Genomic DNA, 12,126 nt, shown 5'->3' on the forward strand with positions numbered 1-12,126 from the left:
CTTCTGGGAAATCTATACAACTCCCTTGTAATAGTATATTGTCGAACTCTATGCAATTAGAACTATGCACTGATTTAAAGTTATAGATACACAATGTTTTAGGGTAAAGATGTTTGATTTTGAAGTTAGAGAGAAATTATGTTAAACCTGGATATCAAATTGGGGAGAATTGACTTTCTTTTTGAGAGAGAGTTTCGTTCTGTCACCCAGGCTGGAGTGCAATGGCACGATCTCAGCTCACTGCAACCTCTGCCTCCCAGGTTCAAGCAATTCTTCTACCTCAGCCTCCTGAGTAGCTGGCATTGCCCGCCTCGGCCTCCCAAAGTGCTGGGATTACAGGCATGAGCCACTGTGCCTAGCCACATTTTTTTTTTAAATATTGACAAGTCAAAATTACATAGTGTATTTGTGGTGTACAGCATAATGTTTTGATGTATGCCTACAATGTAGAATGACTAAATCAAGCTATTTAATAGATCTGTGAACCTACAGAGTTATCATTTATAAGAGAAAACCATTATTGTATTGGGATGTAATCTTGCATTTTTCTTTTTATTCTATTTCTTGTCCTTGTAGTTATTGAAACAGATAATTTTTCACTCCATGTTTATTCCAGAAAAATTTAGTAACATTACATACAAGGTAATTTCAGATTTATGGGAGGCAGTAAGGCTGGGTACCAAGGGGACCAGGAAAGAATGAAGATGGGGTATTGCCATCAATACTGGAACTTCCAAGCCAAGGGCAGGGCTGAGAAAGCCACCAGGGAGGACATTTTCTGCAAGGTCATTGTAGCAGGAGCAGACCCGGTCCTGAGAAAGCTTTCCTTTTGTGGAAGAACGGGAGGCCAGGCAGGCAATCTTCTCATGCTTCCGAGCTAGGTTTAAAGGTTCTTTCCTGAGTATCACCTTCAGTTCAGGGGGCTGCAGAATACAAAAGACAGTGTTGTTTTCAACACTCTTCTACCAAAAAGCTTCTTCTCCCTTCTTTTAGGACCTCATAAGACAGCAAGAAGAAGAAACAAAAATACTTCTAAGTTTCCCTGAGCCACTGTTACTTTAGAGCACAGACCTTTTACTAAGTGGAGAGAAGAAGCTCTAGTATAAACTACATGAGTAGAACTTTGGATCCAAAGTGTTTCTCATTATTTTTGTCTCATGTCTTGTCATCTCTACCATCTTTTTAGGGAAGCCAAATCTGTCTCTAAAAGAGGATTAAAGGTCATTACCTGTTGGCTGAAGTCCAGAGTGTCCTGGAAAAAGAGGGGAAGATACATACTTAAAAGATATGGAAGGAAGTCTTTCCCCAAAAACAATGTTCCAAGCTCCAGATTTTCCTCCTGAAATCTAACACTACAACCCACACCGGCCAGGGCAGAAAAGAGAGCAGAAACTGAGACGGTGTGACCCATGAAGGTTTCATCTCTCTCACATACACACACACACACACGCACACACACGCACACACACACACGCACACACGCGCACACACGCACACGCATGCACACACACATGCACGCACATGCACACACACGCATGCACACGCACACACACGCACACACAGAGTATAATTGCAATAGCTTTAGTGTCTCTTCCTTCATTTGCTCCAGAATTTCAAACCAAGATCCCCATGCTTGTTAACCTTTCTCTTATCTCTGCAGGACACAAGCCCTCACGCTGTGACACAGTAACCATGGACTATGGATTTCTAGAGTTCCAAGAAATTTGAGGTCAACTAGGGAAGGAAAGGCTTAATACCAGGCCACTGACACACTGGGAACTCATCTCAGGAAAGCCATATTTCTTCCTTCAGAAAAGCCTATGGAGAGAGCCAGCTACCAAAGGCTCCTCACCTTTCTGATTCCTGAAGTAGAGGAACAGCCTGGCCCCGAGGAAGAGTACGCCCAGCACAAAGCCCCCGATTCCACTCAGCATCTTGCTCTGTGCAGGTTCAGACTGAGGTTTTGAGAGAAGCAGCCAGATTTAGTGATTTTTAACCCTAATCCAACTTATCTAATCGAAACTCGGAGATTCAGAGTTTTGACAATGGGAGAAGAAAGCTACCCTGGAGGAACCAAAATAACTGGCCAAAATACCTGGAATAACTGGTAAAAAGATTTAAAAATCACATTGAATAGCTAAAATGTTCAGGAATTGAACTCATTCTTGAGTTCAAATATCACAGCCCAACATAAGGCACAGCTTCAACATCTGATCTAGAAAATCCCTGGGACTCAATGAAGTTGAGTAGCTTGTTTTAGTGTATTTACTAAATGTTTCATTTCTGGAGCCAAGCCGTCCAGCTCAAATCCAGGCTCTGCCTCCTACGGATTGGTCCTGAAAGAGATTTTCAATTCTTCCATACCTCAACTTTCTCACCTATAATGGAAGTTAATAATACTAATTTCCAAACTGGGGTTCTGTGAGGATTAATGTACCTAAAATACATAAATAAGAGGCAGAGCTGAGACTGGACTCTCTTCATCTAAGGAAGGCCCTATGTTTCTCCTCTTCTCAGATGGCAACAAACAACTCAGAGCAACAGTGCCAGAAGCACAATCCCAGACCCAGAGGCAAAGTCTGGTGCCCAGGGCTAAGGCATGACCAGGATCTGTGACTTGAGGAGGTTCAAAACAGGGACGGCCTCTTTTCTATCTTCTAGGCACCGCTGCTTCTCCAGGGGGTACAGGTATTCCCAGAAACTCTCCTAGGACTATCCCAGTGACCTGTGTTGAAGATAGAAGAATATGGAACAATTGAAAATATGATACGAGAGAGGAGAAACCTGATAGTCAAGGATAATCAAAGTCCCCTTCCTGGTGGGTGAGAAATTTATGAGGTCTAGAAGCTTCTTACTCCATTGCACTGTGAGAGGGCTCGTCACGCTTGGGTGCTCCACTTAGCAGGTGTAAACCTCTCCACTCTGAAGAACTGTTTCCAGCATCACCAGGGTCTGGAAGGTCTAGTCTCCACTGTGGATCAGGCCTGTGGAGACCACCGCAGCCTTCTCTTTCTGGCTGTTCCAGAACCACCTGACTTTAATGCTGTCTGGATAGAAACCACTCACAGAGCAGACCAGGAGGTTGCGGTGCTGCAGGGACTGGATCTCTGCAGGATACACAGTCACCTCAGGATGGACTAAGAAAAAACACAAAGAATATGTAAGGGAGACAGAGCAAGTCTTCTTGGTTGCCTTTCTCTCTGCCTCTCTCCACACCCAGGCTCAGGTCTCGGTCAGGCCTCCATCAAAGCAGGCCATGTGGTCTCACAGTGTCGACAGCCTGGAATTTAATCTTTACAGGGCAGACCCATTAGATTTGAGTGATGTTGAAGAAAATTGTGTTTGCTTTTTTCATAGTTTGAAACAGTTATTCATTATCAAAGTGTTTAGAAATCCTTGAAAGCATATAGTGTGTTTACTAAATGTTTCATTTCTGGAGCCAGGCTGTCTAGCTCAAATCCAGGCTTTGCCTCTTACGGATTGGTCCTGAAAGAGATTTTCAATTCCTCCATGCCTCAGCTTTCTCACCTATCATGAAAGTTAATAATACTAATTTCCCTATTGGGGTTATGTGAGGATTCACATAAAAATACATTAAGACAACGACTGAATGTAGCCCTCAAGTTTTGTTAGCTATTTTTTATCCTGTTTACCCTGAGAGAATAATATGATTCAGAGTGGTATGGATAGACTGGGGGACAACTGTAGGGTAGATGGGGAGATGGAGTATGAAATTTTAACTGTGCTGGCTCCATGCACTCACACCTTAGAACACCACAGAAATGGTTCTGCCACTGGGAAGGAGGAACAGACAGAAGTGATTCTCTACCTCTATAGGTTGAGTCCCTAGAAAAATATGAGTCATACAGGAGAGAGAAAGGAGTAAGAAAAGTTCTCATATTTACCTTCAGCCAATCAATCTATCTCCTCTGTAAAATAAGAATAACAATGTTAGAACTATAATTTTCTAACTGCCTCTCTTTCTAGATTGATATTTGAGGCCAGGGAAGGGTCTGGGACAGTGTGTTTAATGCCTGTGACAATTCCTGACACTAGCATCCCCTCAGTAATTATTTTACATCCCCTCAGTACAATTATTTTAAAAGAAAAAAGGAGAAACCTGAGACAACTTTTTTTATTCTTTTCTGAGACGGAGTTTTGCACTTGTCGCCCAGGCTGGAGTGTGGTGGTGCGATCTCGGCTCACTGCAACCTTAGCCTCCTGAGTTCAAGCAATTTTCCTGCCTCAGCCTCCTGAGTAGCTGGGACTACAGACTCCCACCACCACGCCTGGTTAATTTTTATATTTTTAGTAGAGACGGATTTTCACCATGTTGGCCGGGCTGGTCTCGAACTCCTGAGCTCAGGTGATCCGCCCACCTCTGCCTCCCAAAGTGTTGGGATTACAGGCATGAGCCACCGTGCCCGGCCCTGAGATAACATTTTTATAATACTACAAAATGATAGATGTAAGATGGGTTGTAAATCATTACCAAAAATTTTGCAATATATTTCATTAAATAAAAATGTTCAAGTTCGTAACATGGAGAATAATTTTGAAAATAAAAATATAAACTACAATCTGGAGAAAATGCTGAATCAGGCCGGGTGCAGTGGCTCACGCCTGTAATCCCAGCACTTTGGGAGGCCAAGGCAGGCAAATCACGAGGTCAGGAGATCAAGACCATCGTGGCTAACACGATGAAACCTCGTCTCTACTAAAAATGCAAAAAATTAGCCGGACATGGTGGTGGGTGCCTGTAGTCCCAGCTACTTGGGAGGCTGAGGCAGGAGAATGGCATGAACCTGGGAGGCAGAGCTTGCAGTGAGCCGAGACTGCGCCACTGCACTCCAGCCTGGACGACAGAGTGAGACTCTGTCTCAAAAAAAGAAAATGCTGAATCAAATACCACAAAAGTGTTAATCTTACTGTACAGATAACCCATACAATCCCTGAAAAAAAAAACTAGGATCCCAGAGGTAACAGAAAATAGATACTTATCTTTCCTTTAAATATACAATAAATAATTCTTGGAACAATAATATAAATCAAATATTAACTAAACATTAAAAAGAGATGTAACTTTTCAACTATTTGGCCATACTGTAAAAAAGATTAATCAAGGCAAATGTGAAGTAAATTATATTACAACTGTATAAAGGAATAATATGTAGCTACTTAAATACTATTAGTTTTAAAATAAAAATTGTAACAGCCATGGTGGCACAGGCCTGTAATTCCAGTGCTTTGGGGAGTTGAAGGGGGAGGATTACTTGGGGCCAGGAGTTCAAGACTGCAATGAACTATGATTGCACCATTGCACTCCAGCCTGGATGACAGAGCAGGACTCTGTCTCTAAAAATGTATGCACAAGTTACATATGTGTGTGTATACACACACAGGCAGAGCATATGTATGTATATGATATATACTATATACATAGTAACATATATAGTAACATGTTACTATGTACATATGCTTTGTGTTTGTACATAGGTTCTGTTAACAGTATAACAAAAGTTTAATTCAAAAGCTAGTTTCACAATAATTTCAACTTATGGAAATATATGTATATACTAAGAAAACAAAAACGTAGCAAGAACTTTAGACCTAAAAGAAGCCTCAGAAAGGTCAGAGGTGCTACAGAGGTCCCTTCACTTCCCCTAGAAATCAGTCTAATACTACTATAAACACCTTTGCACACAAACTAGAAAATCTAGAAGAAATGGATAAATTCCTGGACACATACACCTCTCCAGACTGAACCAGGAAGAAACTGAATTTCTAAACCGACCAATAATGAGTTCTGAAATTGAGTCAGTAATAAGAAACTACCAACCCAAAAAAGCCTGGGAAGCTGAATTCTACCAGATGTATAAAGAAGAGCTGTTAGTACTCCTATTAAAATTATTCCAAAAATATTGAGGAGAAGGGATGACTCCCCAACTCATTCTATGAGGCCAGCATCATCCTGATACTAAAACCTGTCAGAGACACAACAAAAAACAAAAACTTCAGGTCAATATTCTTGATGAACACAGATGCAAACATCCTTAACAAAATAATAATAAACCAAATACAGCAGCACATCAAAAGCTAATGTACCACGATGAAGTAGACTTTATCCCTGGGATGCAAGGTTAGTTCAACATATACAAATCAACAAATGTGATTCATAACATAAAGCAGAATGAAAGACAAAAACCACATGATCATACAGAAAAGTCTTTTGATAAAATTCAACAGCACTTCATGTTAAAAATGCTAAGTTCACGCCTGTAATCCCAGCACTTTGGGAGGCTGAGGCGGGTGGATCACAAGGTCAGGAGATTGATACCATCCCGTTCAACATGGTGAAATCTCATCTCTACTAAAAGTGAAAACTTAGCCGGGCACGGTGGCACGAGCCTGTAGTCCCAGCTACTCAGGAGGCTGAAGCAGGAGAATCACTTGAACCCGGGAGGTGGAGGTTGCAGTGAGCCGAGATCGCACCACTGCATTCCAGCCTGATGACAGAGAGACTCCATCTCAAAAAACAAAACTCAGTAAACTAGGCACTGGAGGACATACTTCAAAATAATAAAAGCCATCAATGACAAACCCACAGCCAAAAACGTAGTGAATGGGCAAAAGCTGGGAGCATTGCACTTGAAAACCAGCACAAGACAAGGATGTCCTCTCTCACCACTGTTTTATTTTTTTTTTTTTTTGGAGACGGAGTCTCGCTTTGTCACCAGGCTGGAGTGTAGTGGCGTGATCTCAGCTCACTGCAACCTCTGCCTCCCGGGTTCAAGTGATTCTCCTGCCTCAGCCTCCCAAGTAGCTGGGACTACAGGCACGTGCCACCACTCCTGGCTAATTTTTTAAAAAAAATTTTTAGTAGAGACTGGGTTTCATCATGTTAGCCAGGATGGTCTTGATATCCTCACCTTGTGATCTGCCCGCCTCAGCCTCCTAAAGTGCTAGGATTACAGGCGTAAGCCACTGTGCCCGGCCCTCTCTTACCACTCTTATTCAAGATAGTATTGGAAGTCCTGACCAGAGCAATCAGGCCAAAGAAAGAAATAAAGGGCATTAAAAGAGGAAGAGCGGAAGTCACACTATCCCTGTTTGCAGATGATATGATCCTGTGTCTAGAAAACCCCAAATCTCCAAATCTTGGCCCAAAAGTTCCTTTAGCTGATAAACAACTTCAGCAAAGTTTCAGGATTAAAAAAAAAAAATCAACATATAAAAATCAGCAGCATTCCTATACACAAAGAACACCCAGGCCAAGACTCATATCAGGAACATAATCCCACTCACAGTTTCCACACACACACATATTACCTAAGAATACAGCTAACTATGGAGGTGAAAGATCTCTACAGGGAGAACTACAAAACACTGCTCAGAGAAAAGAGAGATGACATAAACAAATGGAAAAAATCATCATGCTCATGGATAGGAAGAATCAGTATCATTAAAATGGCCATACTGCCCAAAGTAATTTATAGATTCAATGCTATTCCCATTAAACTACCACTGACAGTCCTCACAGAACTAGAGCAAACTACTTTAAAATTCATATGGAAGCCAAACAGCCTGAATATCTAAGGCAATCCTAAGCAAAAGAATAAAGTAGGAGGTACTATGTTACTTAACTTCAAACTATACTATGAGGCCACAGTAACCAAAACAGCATAGTACTGGTACAAAAGCAGACACATAGACAAGTGGAACAGAACAGAGAGTCCAGAAATAATGCTGCACACCTACAACCATCTGATCTTCGACAAAGATGACAAAAACAAGCAAATGAGGAAAGGACTCCTCATTCAATAAATAGTGCTGTAGTGACTGACTAGCCATATGCAGAAGACTGAAGCTGGACCCCTACCTTACACCATATACAAAAATCAACTTAAAATGAATTAATGACTTAAATGTAAAATCTAAAATCATAAAAACCCTGGAGAGTAACCTAGAATATACCATTCTAAACATAGGACTTGGCAAAGATTTCATGGCAAAGACACAAAAAGCAACCACAACAAAAACAAAAATTGACAAATGGTACCTAATTTAATTTAAGAGCTTCTGCACAGTAAAAGAAACTATCAACAGAGTAAACAGACAACCTAGAGAATGGAGAAAATGTCAAGTCCTAATTTGGGAAAAGGAGTCAGGCTGATGGGACCAAAAGAAAGCAAAGAGGTAAAGCAAATAAGCTATAAGTCTGTCTTACTTCAAGGTCCAGGACACACAGCCCTCCTGTGCAAATAATTCACAGTCTTCCTGTAAGCTAGCTCACAGACATCTGTAAGCTAGCTCACTGCAACTTTGGCATTATTGCTACTGCACGTAGCACTCTGCAGCCTAAGAACCATCCTATAAAATCTCCTACAAGCCTTTGTTTCTGTTCAGTCAGCTTCTCTTCTGCTGGCCTGCCTGTTGCCTCCTTGCAATGTATTTTCCTACTTTCTCTAGTAAATCTGCGTTTTTCTACCTACAACTGTCTTGGTAAATTCTTTTACTCTGGCACCACTGGCCTCGATAGTTATTGCTTACCTGCGACAGAAAATATTTGCAGACTATGCATCTGACAAAGGTCTAATATCCAGAATCTATGAGCAACTTAAACAAATTTACAAGAAACAAACAAACAAACAACCTCATTAAAATACGGGCATGAACAGACATGAACAGACACTTTTCAAAAGAAGACATACATGCAGTCAACAAACACAGGAAAAAATTCCCAACAGCACTAATTATTAGAGATATGCAAATCAAAATCACAATGAGATACCATCTCACACCAGTGTGAATGGCTATTACTAAAAAGTCAAAAAATAACAGATGCCGGTGAGGTTGCAGAGGAAAGAGAATGCTTATACACTGCTAGTAGGAATGTAAATTAGCTCAGCCATTGTGGAAAGCAATGTGGTGCAAAGAACTAAAAAGAGAATTACCATTTGACTCAGCAATCCCATTACTGTGTATATACCTAAAGGAATATAAACCATTCTACCAGAAAGACACGTGCACACATATGTTCATTGCAGCACTGTTCACAATAGCAAAGACACTGAATCAACCTAGATGCCCATCAGCAGTCGACTGGTTAAAGGAAATGTGGTACAAATACACCATGGAATAGTATGGAGCCACAAAAAGAATGAGATCACGTCCTTTGCAGGAACATGGATGGAGCTGGAGGCCATTATCTTACGCAAACTAACATAGGGACAACAGACCAAATACCACATGCTCTCACTTATAAGTGGGAGCTAAACATTGAGAACACGTGGATACAAAGAAGGGAACAGTAGACACGGGGACCTACTTGAGGGTGAAGGATGGGAGGAGGGAGAGGATCAGGAAAAACACCTGGGAGGTACTATGCTTATTACCCTGGTGGTGAAATTATCTGTACATCAAACCCACCTGACATGCAGTTTACCTTTAGAACAAACCCGCACACGTATCCCTAAAACTAAAATAAACACTTAAAATTAAAAAGAAAGAAATTAGTCTAATACTTTTTCTCAGTAAAATGCTTATGCAGACAAGTATCACACACTTTCATTTCAGAGATTTCGGGATCATAAAGGGTGTGTACCAAGGGCAGTTTGTGACTGGCCTCCTCACATTATCCCTCACATTATCATTTCTCATCTCTCCTCCCCTAAACTTTCCTGCCAACAGCAGACTAGGTAAATTTCCCTTTCCTGCATCTCTAAGGACCGAGGGCGATCAAGATCTCCCTCTCCAGGCCCCTGCATCACCACTCCCACCCTCCTCTCATCTCTGCACAGCGGCCTGGAAGGACAAGCTGAAGCTCCCTCCTGTGTCCCCTCCAAAAACACACACACAGATAAATCCACACTCTGCACTCACCTACCTGAGCCGCCCTAATTCCTTCTTGCTCACAATCCTTTGCTCCTCCACAGGGTGCTTACGTGCGCGCGCGCGCGCACACACACACACTCTCTCCGTTCTCAGGAACCCTGCTCCCCCTCCCCCACGCGCCTTGCTCACCGCGCCTCGGCATGGAGAAGCTCTCAAAAACCTCATAGTTGTGTCTGCAGTAGGTGTCCAACAGACCCGCAAGTAGCCCAGGAGGTTCTTCTGGCTGTTTCCATTCCTGGACTCTCCTCCGCTCCAGCTCCTCCACCGCCCGGAACTTTCCCACGTCGCTGTGGAAGCGCTCATACTCCTCCGGGTGTGGATGAGTGTGCACAAACCGCATCCGCTCCGTCCTATTGGAGAAATAGCACCCATGTTTAATCTGCTCCAAGAAATGTGCTGCGGGGACAGGAAGAACCGGTTACATGGGCGGCATCCTGGGAAAAGAGTGACGGCTATGCCCACAATCAGGGACGCCCACGGCAGGACGAGGGGCGATGGAACACCTTGACTGGCAGCCACCTGCCGACCCCGACCACCAGCATCCCCGGGGTTCATCTCCCGTCTGCCTGAGGCGGAGGGAGGCTGCGAGGGCCGTGGAATACCATTCGGGATTCGTTCCCCATTGCCAAGTTGAGCTGGACGCCTCTTTGCAAGGCTCTGGACCAGGATCATCTGCCTCATCGCTGCCACTTGCACTTCCTCCTCCTGGGAGCCTCCACCCAAAAGACACTTCCTGCTCCCTCTTATCATGCCACACTCTACTCATTCCTTAAACAAGACCCACCTCCCCCATTCTGTAAATGCTTCCTTAGTGCTGACCTTGTGTCCTCCATTCTGTAAATGCTTCCCTTAGTGCTCCTGGGAATCCAAACAAGGGAGAGACAGACCTCTCCCCTCAGCTGGGGGAGCTTAAAGGGTAGTGAAAGTTATGGCAAAAAACGAAATACACAGCACCTTATACAGGAATGAGAAATGTTAAGGGAAGTGTGGAGTTCTAGAACAAAGAATAGGATGATCTAAATCACTCTCAGAGAAGGACTCTGAGAGTGACAATTCAAATGTGACCTTACAGGTTTAGTGGGTGTGAGCCAGGGGGCAGAGTGGAGCCTGTGTGTCTCTGGACAAAAAGGGAGGCACCTTTCAGGTACGCATAAAACCATGTACAAAAGCTTGAAAGAACTGATGAACTTCTTCAAGAAACCAGAAGAAAGTTCACTAAAGCACAGCATGAGGGAAAGGAGGGGAAAAGATTAAACTGGGCCGGGCACAGTGGCTCACACCTGTAATCCCAGCACTTTGGGAGGCCGAGGCGGGCAGATCACAAGATCAGGAGTTCAAGACCAGCCTGGCCGATATGGCGAAACCGCGTCTCTACTAAAAATACAAAAATTAACCAGGCGTGGTGGCACGGGGGTGGTGGCGCGTGCTTGTAGTTCCAGCTACTCAGGAGGCTGAGGCGGAAGAATAACTTGAACCTGGAAGTGGAGGTTGCAGTGAGCCGAGATTGTGCCATTGCATTACAGTATGGGTGACAGAGCGAGACTCTCTCTGAAAAGAAAAGAAAAGAGAAAAGGAGAAGAGAAGATAAAGAAGAGAAGAGAAGGGAAGAGAAGGAAGAGAAGAGAAGATTAAACTGGAGAAATCACAAGAAGGGAACAATTAAAATCTTTGTCATGTTAGAATTTTGATCTATACTAAATGTAATGGGAAACAATTGAAGAGTCCATGACCCCAACACAGAACCACAAACTTTTTTGGATTTTCCAAATCCAGAAAGCTCAGAAATTCACTCACTATTGTTTTTAATTTGTTGCCAGAACTCATTTAGCAAATCTGATCTGAAGAAGTAAGGAGTCAAAAGTGTCACAGAGCTCTTATTGGTGACATGTGCATCTGTAGTTTCAATATATATAAACATGTACCTGTGTAAATATACATAGATTTCACAGATTTTACACATATATTACACAGGTATATGTTTACACATATATAAACATATACCTGTGTAAATATACATAGATTTCACAGATTTCAAATACCATACATGTATATGTTTTTGATTTTTTTGTATTTATGTTTAAATGAACTGTGAAAAATCAAAACAGTTAAAGAAAAATCACCCTAGAAGAAAGCCTAGGCAACACCACTCAGGATATAGGCATGGGCAAAGACTTCATGACAAAACACCAAAAACAATGGCAACAAAAGCCAAAATTGACAAATGGGATCTAA

The 12,126-nt window shown here is 42.5% G+C and overlaps 1 protein-coding gene across 1 annotated transcript; it reads right to left on the reverse strand.

Moving 5' to 3' along the window:
* Nucleotides 1–596: 596 nt before the first annotated feature.
* Nucleotides 597–10,575, reverse strand: LOC111532237. Its single transcript, XM_026448129.1, has 3 exons — nt 10,024–10,575; nt 1,229–1,252; nt 597–923 (listed from the first exon to the last, which is right to left on the reverse strand). The coding sequence occupies exons 1-3, from the start codon at nt 10,573–10,575 to the stop codon at nt 597–599; spliced, it is 903 nt and encodes a 300-aa protein (XP_026303914.1).
* Between the last annotated feature and the right edge of the window lie 1,551 nt (nt 10,576–12,126).

The sequence above is a fragment of the Piliocolobus tephrosceles genome, chromosome 5, assembly GCF_002776525.5.
Source record: "Piliocolobus tephrosceles isolate RC106 chromosome 5, ASM277652v3, whole genome shotgun sequence".
Classification (NCBI taxonomy): Eukaryota; Metazoa; Chordata; class Mammalia; order Primates; family Cercopithecidae; genus Piliocolobus; species Piliocolobus tephrosceles.